This window comes from Chenopodium quinoa, unplaced genomic scaffold (genome assembly GCF_001683475.1).
Source record: "Chenopodium quinoa cultivar QQ74 unplaced genomic scaffold, ASM168347v1, whole genome shotgun sequence".
NCBI lineage: Eukaryota > Viridiplantae > Streptophyta > Magnoliopsida > Caryophyllales > Amaranthaceae > Chenopodium > Chenopodium quinoa.
The window spans coordinates 4,589,654-4,611,519 of record NW_018745410.1 but is presented as its reverse complement, the minus strand read 5'-3'; the positions used below and the strand labels follow the sequence as shown (position 1 = coordinate 4,611,519).

Sequence of the window (21,866 nt, the reverse complement as noted above, 5' to 3'; positions counted from 1 at the left end):
ACCTTTATTGTTTCCCCGGTTGACAGGGTAGCATCTTCAAGACCAAAAAAGTTGGTCTCAATTATTTTGTCGTAATCCTCTTCCGGAATCCGAGGAAGACAACACTTCCGACCCAGAAGGTCGGGCTTCTTATTGTACCGGCGCAGTTCAAAATTTTCGTGCCGGCTAGGCGCAAACAGCAAGTAGAAGCGGTGCTTCCAGCCGTCGAACTTGGACACCTTGTCCAAGGTCATCATGTACTGAGGGAGGGTGGTCAGTGTATACCACGCCCTCCAGCTGCCTGGGTTGCGACTTAAGTAATGCATGTGGGCAAAGGCCTCTTAGCCGGGATGCAGCCCTTGGAACTCACAGGCGGCAACATACCCCAGAATGTTAGCCTAAGCATTAGGGGTAAGTTGCCAGACTCCCAGGTCATAGCCTCTTAGAATTGCCTTCACCGCCTCGTGAAGTGGAAATCTTAGCCCAACCAGGAACGCCGCCTCATAACAGCCAAAGTAGGCGTTGGCGTTCCTCTCGTCATCTTTCCAAGAGACGGTGCCTTCTGCAGGCGGAACCCGGATGGTATAATTGTCGGCTAAGGGGCGCATGAGCTTGAAGTTTTCCAAGTCTTTATCCATGTTTGCCCTGTCTTTGGCAGAGACGTGGATTTGGAAGGGGTCATCCTTCTTACTCCATTTTTCCCTCTCCTCCACCTCACTATCCTCCCTCTCCTCCACCTCACTATCCTCAAGCGGTGACATAGGCTCGTCACTGCTCTCGGAGCTGGAGGCGGAGCTTTCTCCGGATGAGTTCTCATCTTGCGAGCAGGGCATAGAGATGGCCTCCTCACCATCTCCCTGATCACACTCATCGAGGAATGAATCCCCAGGGGTTGAACGGGCACCCGGGGGAGACCTCTCATCAGCCGTCTGGGTTTCCCTACCTGACGTCTCCCCCTCAGGCGGTTGCTCGTCTGCGCCCTCGCTCCTATAGTTGGGATCTCTTGCCGTCTGCATTGTCCGAGCTATTGTGTCCTGCACAGACACATAGACGGTCGGATTCCAAGCATAAGGGTGGTCCCAACACCCCGAGGCGGCACTCCCAGTCCTAGACTCAGCCGTACCAGGAGACCGGCTGGACTCTAACCTAGGTTGTGTCGTGTGTGTTGGTGATGCATCCATTTATTGCAAAGAGTACATACAAGCGGGAAAAAATGAAAAGAGCTGAGAGAGACAGAGGCGGTACCTTTAAAAGTTGATGACTGAAGGTTAGGCGGAATCGTCTGGGGCAGGCTGAAAACGAGCTTGATTGCTTGCCCTTGACTCAGACGTGAAAGCAGACTCTCTCTCTCTCTCTCTCTCTCTCTCTAAAGTTTATCTCTCTTAAATTTTTGTAAAAAGTACAAAAAAATGAGGGTAAACGGCTACATATAGGGGATAATTCAGGGGTACCTCCGTAATTTCCGCAGAAGGTGAACAGTAAAAAAATTGGCGGTAAAATCACCCCCAATGGAAGAGTGACACTTGTCACAAATGCCACGTCACATCTGTGAGGGGCAAATGTTTGGGGTAATTTTACCCTGACACTTGGTCCAGTCAGAGTGTGACACGTGTCACCTTAGGGTTAGTCCAAATACGACCAATCCATGTTTGACACGTGTCCTCCCAAGGAAATGGAAAAAAAAGACGGCCTTCATGGCCCAAATCCCGAGAAAGCCGCAATGCGGCGCAGCCCACCAATTATTAGGGCTTGATGACCTAATCAGGGGCACAATTCCCGAGGACCCTATAAATAGGGAGATTTCCTCCTTTTGGAGGCACGTTTTACCATTTATTACACATCTTTACTCTTTGATAGAGGCATTCCGAGCTTGGAATCCGAGCAGATCCCTACCTAAATTTCCGCATCTTTCTACTCCTATTCAAGTTACTAACTTGATCGTCGGAGGCGGAGCTCCAACCACCTAGGGTCTCCGTTGTTTTGTAGGTACAGCTCACGCGTGGACTAAACTTTGTGACGTAACTTTCCCAAGGGACAAAAACACCCAAAACACCTACCCCGCCGGAAAATCGCCCCACCCCCGAAAACCCCTCCCCCGCTACCGGAAAACGGCGCCCACCACTCCCCCGCCCTGAAAACCCACCCAATCTTCCCCAGCCCCTGTCGTTTTTGCCCCCTTCTCCATCTCCTTCAACGCAAAACTCAGCCACCACAACCCCCTATTCTTACACCAACCCACAACTCACACCCCCAAATTCGCATATCCCTCACTCAAACACCACGCACACCAGCCCACAGCCCCTGTTCCCGTAGCACCTATCATTAGTAATTACCATCGCAGCCAACACATTATACGGGCACTGCACCACCTCTATTCCCAACCACCGTCACCAAAATCACCACAAATCGCGCGCAGCAACCGCAATTAGCAAGCCATAGCTTCACCATGACCCGCAACCGCCCTCAAGTTCGACAATTTGAACAAAGCAGCCCGCAAATTCAAACTTTGAATCAGCCCCAATTCGAGTTCGTCGCGGGCGTGGCCTCTGCCACCGCGGGCACCCCTTTCCTTTCCTCTGCTTTGGTGCGCGAGAGAAGAGAGATGGATGGGGGCATGGGGCTGCTACTTTGGGAGGCCGATGCTCCGAGGGAAGGGGGATGGCTGGCAGGTGGCTGCGGGCAGCGGTATTGGGTGGTTGTATTAATTTTGTTTTTCAATTTTATTTTTTGATTTTTTTAACCAATCTGGTTGCGACACGTGTGCAATTAATCACAAGTCAGCAATGTTTACATGATTAACCGGTTGCAAGTCATTTGGGAGCAATAGAAATTAATACCCCCCTAAAGTTGGGAGTGATAGATAATAATCCAAAGTAGCAATTATTTTTGGCGGACGAGGCAAAGTTCAGATTAATGGGAGCAATTTTTCCTATTTTTTATTGTACTTCGATTATTTCTAATGAACTGAAAGTATTTTTACCAAACTAAAATTATTTTTTCTGATTAAAACTTATTTTTATTGATTTTCTAGTTTTAAAAAAAATAAAATTTTTAATTGTCAGAAATTAGATAATAATGGTCAGATATTAGATTATAAGTGTCAGAAATTGATAATAATGATCAGATATTAGATTTATTTTGTTTGATAGCTGGTTATATTGGTCCGATATTAGATTTATTTTGTTTGATAATAGTTTATATTGGTCCGATATTAGTTTTCTTTTATTTGGTAATATGTTCGTATGATATTATATTTATTTTGTTTGATAATAAATTATATTAGTCAGGTATTAGATTCTTTTTGTTTGATAAAATATAGGTGATATCGCTCTGAATTTCTCTCTCTCCTCTACAAGTGCAACTTCTTTTATTTCTTTCAATTTATCTTCTTCTTTAATAATTAATACTAATTCTTTCAATTTATCTTCTTCTTTAATAATTAATACTAACTCTGTTTTTATTTTGCTCTGTATTTTTCTTCTTTTTGTATTATTTTGTTGTTGATGTTGTTTTTAATCCCTCTTTCTTTTTTTATTTGAATAATTGTCGAAAATTAGATTAACGACTACTGATATTTAGTATTTTCTTGGAATGATTTGAAAATATCAATTGGATTTGGATAGATTTATTCCAAAATATGCACACTACATGATTGTAGAAGGGTGGAAGGAGAAGGACCAATCTCCCTCTTCGCCATCGAAGGAAGCGTACCGGCAGCGTTTGAAAGAGGTGTTTGTATGATTGGACTCACTGGACTCATTTTAAAGAGCTTTTAAAAAAGAATTTTATGGTGGAAATAGAAATGAGTTTTAAGAAATTTATTAAAAGTTATAATTAGTTTGTATATATGAAATTTTAGAAGTATCTCAATAACCTAACATATTTATCTTACAAAAATCTATCCAAAAGACCAAAATTCACCAACTTAGCATCCTATGTGTCATAATAATACCTATTTGTCGCATATATGGCTCGACATTTGACGAAAAATTGAAATGTCAAAGTGTCGATGTCTCGTGACCTAGCTACGAGACAGACTTTATATTAGTGATGATATGATATGATACTAGTTTTGAGTACAAGCGATACCTAGATTGTTAATAAAATTTTAGGACAATTTTTTTGATTTTTTATTAATAAAAAGGTCATGTAAACCCTTTTGATGATGCATGATATTTAGACATATATATAATATCCTATTGTTTATTTATATAATAGGCTTATTTTTGTAATGAATAAAAATAATTTATTCATATAGCCAACAAATGAATTAAAAATGAAAAAAATGTTACCCTGTATTACTATCATTAATTTTTCTCCTGATTGATTCACCCCAGAAAATTACACTTGCGTTTGGTCAGTTTGGGTTCAAGCAACACCTTAACTAGACGGTGTAAACCGTGTGTTAATTAACAAAAAGCTAGTTGACCGTATAAGATCAGTTTATAGACATTCCTGGACGCACAACGAGAATGACATCTTACAACAAAAATTGGAATTTTGCATCAGAAAGCAGCAATAGAACCTTTTTCCTTCCTCTAGGTGACTCTTGGAACACCCGAACTGTTTGCACCAGGAGACAATGCCAGTATAAATGACAAAATTTCAAAAGTTTGGACGTATTGAGGCATTTATTTCCTGGGATATGCAAGTTCTTCGTCGCTGATTAGTGGTTAGCAGTTCAGTTTTCATCTGCAACATGTAGCAGGGAGTTATTATCAAAGGCCAGACATAGGATTCCCATCATAGTAGAAAAGTCCCCAAACACTTGAAAGATCTCTAGTTTACCAACAATACATACAGGAGAAAAAGAAGCATACACCAGTGTGCTTTTGACTACTGCCAATTGTTACATACACATATTACAGGCTCAATTTACAAAAATATTAGACTATTCAATAAATCAAAGTTTAGCCACCTTCAGAAATAGTTTTTAAAATTTCCATGTGAAATAGTTTAGCCCTTTTACTTTAAACTTTACAAATCCCAAAGATATATCACAAGGGTGGTGACTGTTAAAACTCTTCCTTTTCTTTTCTCCCTTACATATCAATATATAATTATATATTTTGACAGGAAACATCATACATGTAAATGTTCAATACTAAGGCATTAGTTACGAGCAATAAGACCCTGTATTATCACAAATGGAATTTGACGATAACAAATATAGCGCAATTATTAGGCCCATACCTTCCTTAACATCATTATGTACAAAAAAGCTGGCCGCAACAATAAGATAGCACAGCACAAGCATCAAGCCTTTAAAATAATTTGAAGTTCCTTCCTGAAACAATTGACAAAATAGATCAGTATCAATCCAGTATTAGATTATTTGCTCCTTGTTATTGTACTTCAAATTATTTTCTACTGATACACCCACAACTAGTTAATAGGCCGATTAGTAGAATAACAATCAGGGCCATTTTGGTAAATGTTATTTTCTAGCACAAGCTTTGAGTTTTAATTATGACGACAATTACTGTGGAATGGAATGAAAAATTTGCTTTTTACATTTACATACTACAACAAAGTTCTTATTGTTATTGAAGCTTTTCATTCAAATTTAGTGGTGATAAAACTTGATTAGGAGAATAAATAACTAGATTAAAGCAGATGGCAAACCTGAAGCATAAATGCAACCACTAGAACAGTCACAAAAAGAGTAGCAGTCTCGAAAAGTTGAAAGTTCAGATCCATGGGCTGGCCCATCATCCAACCAACTATCACACAAAAGGGAATCTGCAAAATCAAGGGTACCATCATCATAAGTAATCCTCCCCAGAGGTCTGTAGTTGAGTAAAGATACTTTCTCACTTTATGAGTCAGTTCTGCAGAGACACAAGCTTTTCCAAAAAAAGACCAAATAAAACTAACACATAGCCATTCATTGATGCAGAAACAGATAGGCAACTACTGAAAAACATCAAAGTGAAGCCACAAAATCACTGGGTCTTTGACAATCCGAGTAGTGGCTATAACAGGAGAGCCTTTGAGGTAGATTATCAATGCTTTTAAGCTTTTATATGGAGCATCATTTGACTAGGTTGAGAAATATCTATGAAATGCTTACTAATATCCAACAGAGAAGTATAAATGAAATCTCCTCATAGTATAAAAGATTAAATCACCTCTATATATGGCATGTGCAAACTGTCATAAAGTACACTGGAACCTTCAAACCCAATTTTATTTTACAAGCAAAGAAAAATAACTCTCCAAGTTAACATATATAATGACTTCTATCAATAAACTCAAAATTGTCTTTTCAAGATTAAAAGATCATTAAAACACAAGAAAATGATGTCATAAGAATTTAACAAGATTAAAGATACTCACATGTTCGCTAGACTGAAGTAACACGTATAGCATAAAACATATAAAATGGTCTGTAACAAACTAATCATATCCCATTCGTATGTCAACTTACCACAAACATTGATATTTGTGTAGAAGAGCCAATTGCTACTCCAAGACTGATGTCCTACATAATCCATGGAGTATCATCGTGAGTTATTAAAGTCAGTAGACGCACAAGACGGAGTATAGAGTGAGATTCAGAACTTACAAGCTTATCCTTTACAGCAAACATGATTGCACTAGCATGCTCAGCAGCATTCCCCACAATTGGAAGTAGAATCACACTAATAAAAGCAACGGGCATATTCCACGAGTCAGATGCACCCTGAAAAAGGTTCGAGTAAATTAAAAATGTTGTCTGACTGCATCATTATCCATCAGTTCAACAATTCGACATTACACGCCAAAGATCACAAATGAATCTCTTAGAAAGATAGTTCTTTATGGAAGAGCTTATATGCATAGAATCAAATCTACCTAATTATTCAAAACATGAAGACAACTTACAGACTGATAAGACCAGAGGCGGATCCACGTTGACGCCTGGGGGGGGGGGGGGCACGTGCTACCCCAGGAAAAAAAAAAACAAAATCTGATTTTATGAAAAAAGCGCCCTTTATATTTATATAAAGATTACAATCTGTATATATGTTTACTATCTTCAGCATTGCTTCAGTGGTAAGGGAGTTGTAAGGAGAGTTTTGTTTGTTGAGGTCAGGGGTTCGAGACCCCTTAGCATATTTTTTTGCTTTTAACCCAAATGAATTTCCACTTTCCTCTACTTACATCAGCACAAGGATAAGCTAGTACTATGTTTCCAAGATTTTTTTTTATTTTTTTTTTTTTTAGTTTTCACACCTTTTATAAACAATCCTTATATTAATATGAAATATTCTCTCCGTTATATTCGATGACATTCTTCTCAATTTCATTATATAATATTTATTGCATTTATTTGGCCATTATTATATCTTGTTTATATTAGTATGAAAATTTACACTAAAATGAATATAAAAAAACATACTCCATCTATATTTAAGTAAATGAAATGTTTTGACTTTTGAATAATGTTTGTGATTTATACATCAGAATAGATATAGTCATGTGGATATTGTTGGAATCGTCTCAACGAAGTTTTTTTTAATATTCAATTGTTATAATTTTTTTATTATTAAAGATATTTTCAGTCAAAATTTACATTAGCATACGTGCACAAGGAAAAATTTATAACAAAGTTTTCAGTATATATTCATATGCAACTTTGACTTACAAAATAAAATAATAAATGGGTGAAAAATTTATATAGTATAATCGATATCAAGAATATAAATTATATGAAAGAAAAAAAACTTGTCAATATAAATGCTTAATTTGATTGTTAATTATAATACGGCTACAAAACACATTATATCCAAAATATAACATAGTTTGTTTGGCTGATTGTATTACGTTACGTTACAACAACGTTATTTTTTTTAATTGTCCAGTGCTACCTCTAATTAGGATTCCTGGATCCGCCACTGGATAAGACTCACATGTTTTGGGCATGATAATAATGAAACCATCACATTCAAATGCAGAGGTTTTAATTACAAAGAACTGCAGCAAGACCAAGAAGAGCTTGATGGAGGATCATCAAACATAGCTTCGTTCAATTATTTTAAAGACATACCACATACTCCAATCCCTAGAGGAAATTTTGCAAAGCTCATGGATTTTCAAGCAGGGTTTTTCTTGGGGAGTCTATTCCCGAACAGTTGCTTTACTAGTCAACAGAGCTCTTTTGTGTTGCTTTTTTCTTATGATTTCACCTTCTCATGCCTTCCCTTAATCTACAACATTTCACAAATTATTTAAAATGTTTTCTCTCATAAAGTCTGTAACAGTGTTATCTCAGCAGTGAGGTATTTCATTGCACAATAGGTTCAATGTTGGCCTGGGTGGATGTTATCAAAGCGATGCAAAGACCTATCATCGCTCTTTTTAATTTTTTTAACCATAGAAATCCAAAATTGAGTGGCTGCATAATTTCCCCAGACTGCACTGTCTGCAACCTGGTTTTACACAAAGAATCTTTTATTTTATAAATTCCACCACGATGAGGGGCATGCCTCACGAAGGCACTAAGTTCCTAGGTTCTACACTACAGTGTGCCTTGAGCGCTCTCAACGACTGATTATGGCCTCCTCAACCAAGCCTTCAGCACACCTTCGCTGGTGTGCAATTGTAGAGTGTGCTAAATTGGTAGGAAAAGAAATTGTGCAGTAGATAGTCCAGATGGAAAACTACAAAAGGCAGAATTCTTTATGCTTACATACCCATTATAGATAAAAACACACATTGATTTGGTATAAGCCTACCAACTCCCCACGACCCCACCCCTGGTTCCCTACTAAAGAAAAAGGTTTTGAGCCCCACCTTCCTTCAAAATCAGCAGACCATATCCATAAAAGCCATGCACCAGTAAAAATTAAGAGCTAACATTACTTTCATGAAATATCTATAAATAGATGTAAAGAATTACCTGTATAGCATCAACAAGATATCCAGATAATACTGACACCCATAAGGTCAAAATAGCAAGCCAGGAAATTGCTTCCCAGTAAGTTATCTCCGGAGCTTCCTCATCATCAGATTCTTCTACAGTATTGACCACTTCCTATATCATTTACAGGAGTTAAAATGTGAAAGGTATCATAGTAACCTGAGTATCTTCAGTTAAGTAATAAACACCATTAAACAGAATAAGTCTTTCAGACAATCATAAATCTAAGGCTGTGCATGCTTAAGCCTTCCAACCCCACCATAGACACAAAAGCCTTGATAAATATGCAATAAAAACAATAAAGAACATAAGATAAAAAGATATAAAGGATAAAGATGATTTTATCCTTTATAGAAGATACTTGGCCAGCTACCCACTAGCATGTAGTATGTACAGACGTACAGTACACAGAATATCTCCTCAGTCCTACAAACAAATTATCGGTTTTTGGCATAGACAAGATTTATCAGATAATAAAATTTCATCATCAACTGTAAAAAAAAGGAACATAGATATTGCAAACCTACCCCATCAATTGGATCATAGAGATTGTGTTGACTTCTTAGCTGAAAGTATAGGTAACTTGCATATGCCACCAGCATGATACCACTACTAAATCTTGAAAGGGAAAGCTCTGATTTGCCACGATGCACCTCAGTATGTGTAAAATGGAGCACAGCTGGAAATGTTATACCCATCACAGCCATTAACAACAAGCCAGAGTTCATTACAGCTGCAGACTGCAGCAAAAGTTACACTAGTAATCAATACATTGTCTTGAAAGATACATCTAAGAGATAAACTAATACATCATATTTCAAGTTGATAATCCACTTATAAAATACCTTGTCAAAACTCTGGATTTTTGGATGATGAACAACCCCACCAGTGAAAAAGGCACATCCAAGAACTAATAGCATATTCGACAAGATGGAGCCCAGTAAAGATTGTTGAACCACTCTGATCATACCAATCTTCAATGCATATATAGAAATAATCATCTCTGTAGCATTGCCAAATGTGGCATTTAACAAACCTCCCACTGCATGCCAATAACTCTAGTAAGTCCACCAAGTCTAATGCAGTATGAATATACAAGACTCATATTGCTCTCCCAACAGTATACTGAATCCAGTATAGAAGTATGAACCAGAATGAACAAACACCAAAAGAAACTGACCTACTTTTATCTCTAAAGGTTCTTGACACTTTACCTTTTTTATGATTGCCAATGTAACACTTTGATTATAAGATCACTAACTATTAATTTGTAAAATATACAAAGAGTTGATATTCTGGGGAAAAAAAAAGATTGAGATGAATCTATTAAGACCCCATGTGAATATTTTATTTTTTTTAATTTTTTTTATGGTCTAAAATACATACAATAGTCAAGATGGAGTTTGTGAATAGTGCCAGAAATCGAAGTCTTAAAAGCTTTAGACATGGAGCCATGGAGGAAATATCTTTGAAGGTGGAAATTACAGTTTTTAATTACCTGTAGGGCCTGTATAAAAAGCAAGCTGCCTGCATCATAAATCAAGGAGTAGCATCCATTAATAATCAATTATTTGCAAAATTGAGGAATTAGTGAGCTCAATAAAACAGAACATGCGTACTCTGTTGCATAACCCAAACGCTCGGCCAAAGGGGTGATGCCTAACAAACTTAAAAAGAAGATCCACCCCTGAAATCCATACAAGTCCCATAAGTAATATCAGTATACAAACCATCACTATAACAGAAAATATGACATGTCAAGTGACAGCAATACTGTCAATTTGGATGAACTCAGGAAAAGCAATTACATAGACAGTAACAATGGAAGATTGCTTTTCATACAATACCTTCATCTAAAAACAATAGTAACAAGTCCTACTTTTGAATGTCCAGAAAAAGTTATCAAAAAGAAAGGAGTATGTCTTTGTTGTAAATGAATGATAAAGAGATGATGGAATTGAAAAATTCTTATACAAAGGTATGTTGTGAAATCATGCTAAATCTTGAATTTATAACAATGAGTCATTGGCACAATGTAACAAATTATTTTGAACAAAAACACGGACTAACATGAAGAAATGTACTGCTTACATGTTTATCAGTCAAATAGTGTAGCAATATTGCCAAAGGGCCAAACGGTAGAAGCACATTTATTTTAGCTTTTATTACAACCGTGTGTATACTTCTAAAAGGGCTGACACGCAGCTTCTTTAATAAATGTGAATTTGGAACTTCTCTTGGAATCGTAGAAGATGTTTCAAATTCTAGAGGGTGCAACCCCTTTTTGCTGGATTTTGAAGAGCTAAGCGGAATGTCCTCACCAAACTCAAGGTCTAACTTGCCATCAACTGATTCCATCTGCAAAAAGCAAATTTGACTGATATAATCCAGGTGCATGATGGGAAGAACGCAACATGTTGCATTACAACAAACGCAATGCATCCGGAATCTTTTAAGACATTGATTGTTCCGAGACCTAAGTGTAATGAGATCGAATCACTGTCATTCCATGATACAAAGCCCATTTTGTAAGGGATTAATAACTTGTACTTCTATTACATACAAACTATACTTTTAAATCAGATAGTGAGTCTGTGACACCTATTCTAGAATTGTTATTCTATCGTAATTTGTTTTTTTTACAAGAGAGTATCATTTGATGTAATAACAAAACCAAAGTAAATAGTATAGAATGCAAATTAAGATACAAACATTGGCATTAGAACATAATTTCACCCTTATTAAATAGGTCATGTATGCAGTATAAAGACTAAGGAAAAAGTATGCACAAAGGAAAGACATACATTAATCAACTAACATTGAACTTAAGGTATCGAATGCAATGAAGTCTAAAGGGCATTCTCTCACATTACAAAACTATCCTGAAATTGTACTGTCAAGCATTGTCAACTAGATATCATATTAATACCTCGGTACACAAACATGTTCCTACATAAATTGCTAAATTGCTATCCAGTAAACAATCAATTAATCAATCAAAGCCTTAATCCCATAAATGGGGTCTGACTACATGAACCAAAAGTGATTAATGGATAAACATCTGTTGACATTCTTATCAATCAGGCAAAAGCATACGTCTGAAATACACCTACAGTTACATTCCACAGATACAAAGAATACACGAGTCGAGAAACAAAATGATACATCAAACAAGCAATTGAAACGAAAGAGAAATTATCACATCGCATATGACCGCAAAACATTGAAGTCATGGACAAGAATTAGATCGATTGCAAATTTAAAAGCAAATATCTAGCAAAGTCCGTCCAGAAGTTCATTGTACAGCTTCAGACATACTTTTGTACAATAAACTTCAATATCATACCATTAATGTGATAGCTATAACAAAGTCAGTTGAGACGCCCTCAAGTTTTAATGAAGTAAAGAACTTAGCAAATGTACTACAAACTTCAGTACTTAACACTGAACCAAGAAAACCCCACAAAATGAATAAGCAAATTCAATTCTTAGTTATAAAGTTAAGTATAATAAAGTCAATGTTGATCAAATCTAGATACCCTAAATCACAAGCTAAATCAGATCAACTTAAAACACATAAATACAAAAAACCAAAGTCAAATTTATTATTAATCTGACCAAATCGTGAACTATACTTTATAGAAATAAAAACAGAAAATAAAATTATAAGAACAACTTCTACTACCTCTTTACCAAATGAAACTTGGTGGGTGCTTCAAAGTTATGATTTTTGACTGCTCTTTTGTTTCTTCAGTAATCAATATTAAGCAAACTTCAAAGCACTTCAAACAACAACAAAATCCCACAAAAAATGTAAGAAAAATAAAAAGACCCTTAATTTTTTGATGGGTATTTTCTTGTTTAATTGAATCAATGAAGTTGAGAATAATAGTGAAATAAATTCTAAGATTTGAAAGAAATAGAAGTCGTTGGTAATGAAGGAAGAAGAAGATGGGTAGCTCTGTCAATGTGAAGCTTCCACGAAATAACCCCCATTGAAATTGAATAGAATTATTAATAATCAAAGTGGGTTTGAAACTAAGTACAGTATTTAAGATTCTTTTTTTAGTAATTAAAAATATTTTAGGGGGATTTAATTAAGATTTTTTTTAGTTGTTTAGTCTTTTCTCGTCTAACTTTGACGGTTATTAGAGCAAACTTTAGGACCAGACTACTAGACATTTGGGAGGCAAGAGGGATCTCATGGATGAGAGAGAAACGGCTATTATTTTATGTTTTTAAAATTTTTATTTTTTAAAGAACTTTAAGGTCAATTAATGAAGTCTGAGCAATAATTAATAATGATCGTTAATGAAATGAAATTTCGTTCTAAATAAGTAGAATAATTTTTTTTTATTAAAATAATGTGTATGATTTGTTAAATCTATTCAGGCCCGTTTCTGAGATATTGGTGGCCTGGGGCGAATATATGATATGAGGCCCTAAATCACGAGGGGCAAGCCCTTAAGAAAATTACTCGTATTTTATTTGCACCAAAAAAAAATTACTCATATTTTATAATTTCGTCTTTTTTTTTTTTTTTAAGAAAAAAGACTAACCACTTCAATTTGAACTCTGAAATTCTAATATCAAATCTGAAAAATAAAAGATACAAATGTACTGCGTAGTAAATATTTTAGTGATGTATTGTTAAGTTATCGGAATTTTCCTACTAAAAAAAAAGTACAAAGTGTTTATTTTTTTTAAAAAAAAATAATTTGATGTATGTAGCCATGAACTGATGAATCGTGTAAGTAGAAAGTCAAATCATTTGTTTTATTTATAAGAGCAAATAATAAGAAGCCATTGTTCCATACTTCTATTCATCATTTTATTCCACGCCAAAGAAAAAGAAGACAAACTAAATGAAACTAATTATTGTTGCTTATTTTATTTTTCTTGATTAAATTCAATTTGTCCAATAAAAAACTTACAAAATTAAATTAAAATCATCAAACACAAATTATACGGAGTATTAATTATTTTTTTGAACAAATTATATTAATTATATAAAAAAACACAAGAGATAAAAGTTTTAAAATGAACAAATTGATAAATTGAACATGAAACTTGAACTATTAGAAAATATAACATAATTTGAATTGATGAGAGTGACTGATAGACAGCCGAAGCCAAACAGAATTGATATTGCGCACCATTGAAAATTTAAGAGATATTCATAGTTAATTAGCATATTTATTAGGGACTACTTTGACTTTGGGTAGGTTTTGGAAAAACTAATTTAAGGAGATCGTAGTACTACGGAGTATATTACTCCATAAATTAAAATTTTAAAATATTCAATAAATTTAATTATAGAAAACTAAAAGGACCGAAAATCAAGGGAATGATGTATTTAATGACTTTAATCTACTTTGAAAACCATTGAGAATTACTGAACATGCATGGAGTACTTATTTATTTATTCCAATTACATAATTTGGGGCCTTGATTATAACTAAATTGAGCTTAAGTGTGATGGGCCCAGGGCGGTTGCCCCACCTGCCCTGGGCTTGCTACGGGGCTGAATCTATTAATAGAGCAATGTAGGGGATGTGATTATTCTGGAGCTGTGTAATATAAAACAATTTGGTTAAATGTTAGATATATTTCTTCATATAGTTAATAAATGAAGCTTCATGTATTAGAAATAGGCATTACGTGAAGCTTCAATTTTTATATCTTTAATAAAAAAAGTAAAAAGATTTTCAATATCTTCGTCATTAAACACCTTGTCCCTAATTATTATTGAGGCTTTTATTTCATTTCTTATTTTCCTTGAGGTAACACATTTCGAAGAAGAATGAGAACGATGTTTCCTTCACCATCACTTTCTAAAATGGATAAACTAGAATATGTCTATTAATTTTGTTGGAAATAATGCTAAGGAAGTTCATTATTTTGGAGGAAAACTCTTTGTACCATATTGGTGGGATAAGGAAGGTTTTACTAGGTTTAAATATGTGTGTTTATACTTTGATGTTTGAAGTGCTTTCCCTATTGTTGTGGGTTAGAAGGGGGCATCCCCGCGAGCGCACCGCCACCATCCGGCCGGTTCGGTTCGTGGCACGTATGCGGTGTGGCGTGCCTACCTTATTGGGCTATCCATTAGTTACGGTTTTCTTCATCTTTATAAACTGATCTTTTCGAGTTCCTAATCTCTCCTTTTGAGTGCACATTAAGAGAGATCGTTGTGTTAAATCTTGGGGGGGCAACGCCATCTCCGATTGCACCATAGTCGAGGTGAATGTTGCTTCTAATTAAGATAGTGTTCTAAACACGTCACAACTTTACACATACATTAAATAAATTCGCCCACAATGATTTTACAGTATATTCAACCTACAATTTAGAAGCAAAATTCTTATGGTAATTTCAGATCATGGATTTTTCGATCTCAAAAACCCTTCCCGATCTTCCAAATCTTGAACCCCTTGATGGGATTAACTATAAACATTGGTCTCATAAGCTGTTAATTTTCTTCGAGTAATTGGAGGTCGATTATGTTCTTGTTCGTGACTGTCCAGTTCGCCTGATTTCGGAGGTACCGCTGCTGCTTCATCTTCTGCCATAGACGAATAGATCGCTAAATGTGAGAAGCATAAGAAGTTTGTTCGAGGTCATCTTTTGAGTCACATGTCCAACCCGCTGTTTGATCTCTTCATCAGCACACAAATCTGCCAAATTTGTTTGGGAGACTCTTGAGAAGAAATATGGGAATGATGATGCAGGAAAGAAGAAGTATGCAATGGGAAAGTGGCAAAAATTCAAGATTGTTGATCTGATGACAAGCCGATCATGGAGTAAGTTCATGAGTACGAGAACCTGGTTGCTAACATTATGGTTGAGGGTATGAAGATGTGCGAGGTGTGCAAGCCAATGTTTAGATCGAGAAGCTCCCTGATTTGTGGTCCAACTACCGCAACCATCTCAAACACAAGAAGAAGGATATGTCACTTGAGGAGCTCGTCGGTCATATGAAGATTAAAGAAGCCAATCGCCTTAAGGATAAGGATTCTACCCCTTATGAACTTTTTTCTAAAGCTAAACATTGTGGAATCTTTTGTTCCAAAATATGACAGGTTCAAAAAACAAAACAAAGCTGCTATAAATTCCAAGAAGAACCAATATCAGATGCCCCTTGGTGTTCAAAACAAAAAGAGCAAAAATTTCAAGATAAACAACAAATCGAAAAAGAGTAATGATGGTTGCTATGTCTGTGGAAAGCAAGGTCGCAAGGCATGGCAATGCTACAACCGCAAAGATGTATCTAACAATGGGAAGAAATCAGACCAGAACAAGAACCAAGCCATATTGCTGAAGAATCCAATGATGTCATTGTTGTCGTAGTTTCTGAAATCAATCATGTCGACAACAAAGCAGAATGGGTCATTGACACCGGAGCCACCAAGCATTTATGTTTGAATAAAGACCTTTTCACTGAGTTCCATAAGTTTGCCAAAGTTGATCAGGTGTTCATGGGCAATTCTAGCAGTTCGGAAGTTCTAAATAAAAGAAAATTCCTCCTTAAATTAAATTCTTGAAAGTCTTTATCTTTGCAAAATGTTTTGTATGTCCCTTCCCTTCGTAGAAATTTAATTTCTGGTGCTCTTCTTAACAAGGCTGGTGTGAAACTTGTTTTTGAAGGCGATAAGTTAGTGTTATCTCGTAATGGGGAATTGTGGGGAACTGATATCTGTCGAGTGGGCTATTTATTTTAGAAAATGTATTTGTTGCTAATTCTATTAATAAAGCTTCTTCTTCTTCTTATATTGTTGAGACTTTTTATCTTTGGCATGCTATATTAGGACATGTAAATCATGATTCTGTGAAACGCTTGCAAAACATGTATTTAATTCCTAGTCTACTTTGTAATGGTCATAAATGTGAATTATGTGTTTAAGCTAAACATTCCAAGAAACCATTCAAACCTGTAATTAGTAGACAAACTGATTGCTTGAATTGGTTCATACGGACTTAGCTGACTTTAAGAATACCGTAGGCGAAAAACATGTTTTTAATATATAAAGCTAAAGTTGAGAATCAATTGGACTGTAAGATTAAAATACTTAGGTCAGACCGGGGGGGTGGGAGAGTATCTAACCACCTTTCTAAAAGAACTTTGTGAGAAAAATGGAATTATCCATGAACCTTCTTGCTCCTTTTACTCCCCAACAAAATGGCATTGCTGAAAGGAAAAATAGATTTCTTAAGGAGATGATGAATGCCAGGTTGATTAGTTCTGGTTTAAATTACCTGGTTTAAATGGCATTTCTAACTTATATGCCCAAATTCTTTCCTATCCAAACTCACCAACATGCTTTTAAAAGCTTTTAACACATAATACCTACCTCAATCCTTGCTTTCATGCAAAATGAACAAACTAAACAAAAATATTTTTGATTCCTCTTTTTAAAACAATTTTCGAAAATAACCTTTGAATGAGGGCCAAGAAAATTCGGCCAAAATAAAAAAAAATCGGATATTCCTTAAAAAAAATTTGAATGTCCCAATAAAAATAAAAATTCGGACCTCATCCCTTAAAATTTTTTTTGGATTTTTAAAATAATTAAATAAAATATTTGATCTTCTTAAAACAAAATAAATAAAATAACTTACTTTAGAAATTACTCAATTAAATAAACACTTGGCCAAGTTTCAAAACAAAACACTTTAAAACACAATTTTGGCTTTAGTGGTTATAAAATCTCAACTTGGCTTTGATACCACTTGGTAACACCCTAGAAATTCCTTTCCTTTAAAACACCTGTTTTGCTCTTTTAAAACTTAAAATAGGAAAATCTAAGACATTACCGCCACCGTGAAAACGACTAAGGCAACTATCAAAGACACACATCGGAAGACTACCTTTAAAAACATTCAAAACAATTCAACTTTAAAAATCAACAAAACGAAAGTAAAGTCAAACCGAAGTAAAACAAAATCAACCTACAACTTGGAACCATTGTAGGCCCTCATTACCAAACCAAATTAAAAACCTTTGCGTTAGTCTCATAAGCATAATATAATAAAATTATCAAAGCAATAAACCACATCATAAACTTATGGAAACTAAGCATGATGTGCTCTTCACTCATGCCCATCATGAATATGCTTCATCACCTGAAAAACTTCTCGCCACTTATCCCCACTACTCTCCATTAGAAATGGGTCATTGTAGGGTCAAAGTAAAGACAAGGCCAAACAAACATACAACACACAATCAGCAAAGCTAAGTACATAAGCGTAAATAAAACACATTAACATGCTTTCACCTATCATCACACAACTTACCTTGTGATGAGCATCATTTACGGCACTCAAAAGAATACATTTAGGTCCTTTTTCTATATTTTATTTCTTTATTTTCAATTAATTTTCTTAGTTTTCTTTGATTTTCCGTTTTAATAACTTATTTTGGTTTTCAATTAGTTTTAGGAAAAATTGCCCAGAATAATCCCACCTTTAGCCCATCCGCTAAAAATAATCCCACCTTTACCCCCTTATCTTTTTTAATGGTCCCATTTTACCAGGAACCGGTTGAGTAGGTAATTTTTATTTTTTTAAGTTTAATTGATATGTGTAGCTACCTGATTGGTAAAAAAAAACAAAAAAGTGTATAAAAAAAAACACAAAAAACACCACCACCTAAGCCACCACCATCCCCACCATCACCCAAACCCAAACCCTACAACCACCATCCCCCTAAACCCGAAACCACCGCCACGAAGATCACACTGACTGGAATCCCACCCACCCACCCTCCCAGCCAACCCAACCCCATTAACCAATAAACTTAACCATTCGAAAACCCGCCAAACTAAATCGATAAATCCCTGAAAACGGGATGAATCAGGCAGGGGGATTCGACATCGGGAAATCAAGGGACGGGGGAGGTTGGATGGGCAGAATCAGGGGATGGGGGAGGTCGGCGAAGCCGAAATTAGGGGACGGAGGATGAGGGAGGTTAGTTTGTGGGCTAATTTGTGGGCGTCGAAGCGGCTGCTCTAATGATGTTTGTCGGCGGTTTGCGAAGGAGTAGTAGTAGCGCTGCTACTTGGTGGTTTGCGAGCTGCTGCTAGAGTCAGGCTGGCCAAAAACTTGGAGGGATTTGCCGGAATCGGGAAGGGGAATGGATTTGGTGGTCGGATTCGGTGAGGGGAAGGAGATGGTGGCCGGAAAGCCGGTGGCTAGGGCTGCCGGATTTTGGTTTTGGGATTTTTTTGATTTTTTTTTCTGTTTTTTTTTTATTTTTTTATCAATCCTATACCGACACGTGTCTAGTAACTTGTAATAACAAGTTAGGTGACCAGTTGGGACCATTTAAAGCGAAATAGGTATAAAGGTCGGATTATTAAAAAATAATCAATAGGTGGGATTATTTTGAGCGGATGAGGCAAAGGTCGGATAATTTAGGGCAATTTTTCCTTAGTTTTATAAGTTTTTCCTGATTTTGTTCTTAATTTGTGGTTTTAGTTTAGTTTTATTTCATTTTGTTTCCTCCCTTATTTTTATTTGTATTTTGTAGGTGAAGTTTCAAAGTTTAAGTTGCCACGCTCTCACGATTGCGCTCTCATTGATTTTGGTGATGAACACGTAATTTTGTGAAGTTTAAGGGTTGCCCTCCTCGCGAGCATCACCACGAGAGCGTCGTCCATAGGGATGCATGAGAGCGCTAGGAGAGAAGCTAAGCTTCATGCAAGGAGCCACGAGCTAGCACAAGAAGAGTTGCGCGCCACAAGGATACAACTAGGGGTGAGCAAAAAATCTGGGTATCCAGTTCCAGAACCGAAATCGATTTGGAACCGCCGGGTCCAGATCCGGAACTAGTTGAACTGGTTCTGAGTCCGGGTCCAAAAATAAGGACCCGATTACAACCAATTCCAGTTATGGGTCCCAGATTATTGGACCCAGTATCCGGTGGGTACCCGGTTAGGGGTTAGAATTAGTTTTTTTTTGTTTTTTAAATTCAATACTCTTATCACTCTGTAGCCCAAGTAAAAGATAGGCCCAATATAAAACCCTTTTTTTTATTATGAACCCTAAAATAATTCACTTTCACTTTCACTCTCTTAGCCTCCACTTCACGTTTCTCTCTCTTAAAACTCTCTGACAAAACCTCTCTTCCACTATCATCATCTCTCAACTCTCAAAAACTCTAATACTTCACATCCACTAATGCAGTTCAGCTAATGCTGCTGTACCAGGTATGTTCATATTAGTAGTATAACACATAGCATCACATCTTAACTATTGCATTTTATTGATTATTTTTGTCATCTTTTATTTGTAGTTGATCTAAATTCATTTTGATGCTTAAATTGAGTGCATTTTTAATGATTTAAAATGTTAAAAGGTTTTAAAAATTGCATTTTGGTGAATTTTTCAATCAGATTAGGTGTCACACCTTGCTTCTAATCTTTCTTTTGATAATGAGCATTACCATTAATTTGTGTGAATATAATTTAGACTTCTTACTAACATAGTATTTGTTTTTTTTACTTAACCTATACAAGTGTAGCCTGAGCTAAGGTACAGAGCATGTACATAAATAAAGAATTTTATTAAATTATAGTCAGTAATGACTGATAACAAACAATGAATTTAAGAGAAACCAATGATGTGCACGTTCTATACCATATTTTACCCTCATTTTATAGCTATGTTCGTATGATTTCTAAGCTTTACGGAGCTATTTCTCGCTAATATTCTCCTCTCTAGTGTGGCTTGGTCTATTTAATTGATTTTGTAGGCATATGAAGATTTCCGGATGATTTGGACTAGTTTTGGATAGCCACGAAAGCTTATTAAGATGGAGAAGAATTTTACCCGTGTCCGCCCTGGAGGGCAACATCGCCCTGGCAACCAGGGCGAAGAAGGAAATTAAGTAAGGAGAAGAGAAGAGTAAAGTAGTACATAGATGTATCTTACCCCCGTTGCCCTAGCAGGGCAAGGTTGCTCGGGCAGACCGGGCAAGTGAAGTTATCAACATTATAGGCTCCGAAAGTCAGATTTTCTACTTGATGTTTCTCGCGTCCGACCGGGCGGCTTTGCCCGGTCTGACCGGGCGGAGTTTCGCGAAGTCCGTTTTGTTATTTTTCGGGATTTCTTTATTAAGGGATATAAATACCCTCTGTAAACCCCGACTTAACATACTTAGTTATTATATTCTAGCTTTTAAACCTTCATTAGAACCCTAATATTCTCTCTAGATCTAGATTACATTCTACTTTCAAGTTTTAATCTTTATTCATCAACAATTGGTACTTTTCTTCATTCAAGAAATTGGTATTCATCTTTAATTCTTCTTTTACTTTTAATTGCTTATTAATCATGTTTTCTTCATTGAATATTGCTTTTGCTTTCGTTAATATGTGTGAGTAGTTTCTTTATTCCAAGATCTAGCGGAACCCGGATATGATTAATGCATGTTTTAATTCTTTAAATTCTCTAATAATAATTGTAATTGATTATGCTTATGTCAATACTAGATTAGGGATAATTGGTATTGTTATTAATCCTTTGTTTTAATCGCAACGGGAGTTGGGTTTTGACGGATTTGAATAAATCAATTAAGAGTTTGAAGTTCATTACGGGAGTAGTTGAATGGATGATTAGGAAGTTAGAGTAATGTGCTTAAGGTCTCTAATTTACATGATTCCACGGAAGTAGGCTTGATTGTGATTAGAGAAGTCATTGATAACTCGGGAGAGACTATTGGTATTATTCATGGATTACTTTTCCTCTTTAATCAATTAAATTATGTGTTAGGGGTAGAACGACTATTGCATTAATTGTATTCGTGGTGAAGCTTGATCTTGGATGTTTTTAGCATTAAATTGTCATTTTATTTAGATTTAATCGTTTTAACTAGTCCTTTAGATATTGATTCTCATTTATTTGATTTGGTTACTTGCTTAGTAATTGTTTGAGTCTATTTAATTAGTTGAACCATAGTCTCTTGGGATCCGACCCTTGCTTG

General features: G+C 35.9%; 1 protein-coding gene and 1 long non-coding RNA gene across 2 annotated transcripts; one reads left to right on the top strand and one right to left on the bottom strand.

The window, feature by feature from the left end:
• Positions 1 to 4,249: 4,249 nt before the first annotated feature.
• LOC110713137 (vacuolar cation/proton exchanger 3-like) lies at positions 4,250 to 13,191 on the bottom strand. Its single transcript, XM_021891607.1, has 12 exons — positions 12,570 to 13,191; positions 10,976 to 11,242; positions 10,504 to 10,571; positions 10,383 to 10,411; positions 9,730 to 9,926; positions 9,412 to 9,624; positions 8,864 to 8,998; positions 6,548 to 6,664; positions 6,410 to 6,463; positions 5,605 to 5,721; positions 5,173 to 5,266; positions 4,250 to 4,671 (listed from the first exon to the last, which is right to left on the bottom strand). Exons 2-12 carry the CDS (start codon positions 11,240 to 11,242, stop codon positions 4,661 to 4,663), a joined length of 1,302 nt encoding a protein of 433 aa, XP_021747299.1. The 5' UTR covers positions 12,570 to 13,191; the 3' UTR covers positions 4,250 to 4,660.
• A 5,571-nt stretch (positions 13,192 to 18,762) lies between these two features.
• LOC110713139 lies at positions 18,763 to 21,186 on the top strand. The gene is made up of 2 exons (XR_002509778.1): positions 18,763 to 20,091; positions 20,606 to 21,186. It is a non-coding gene; the product is annotated as an uncharacterized LOC110713139 (long non-coding RNA).
• Positions 21,187 to 21,866: the final 680 nt, after the last annotated feature.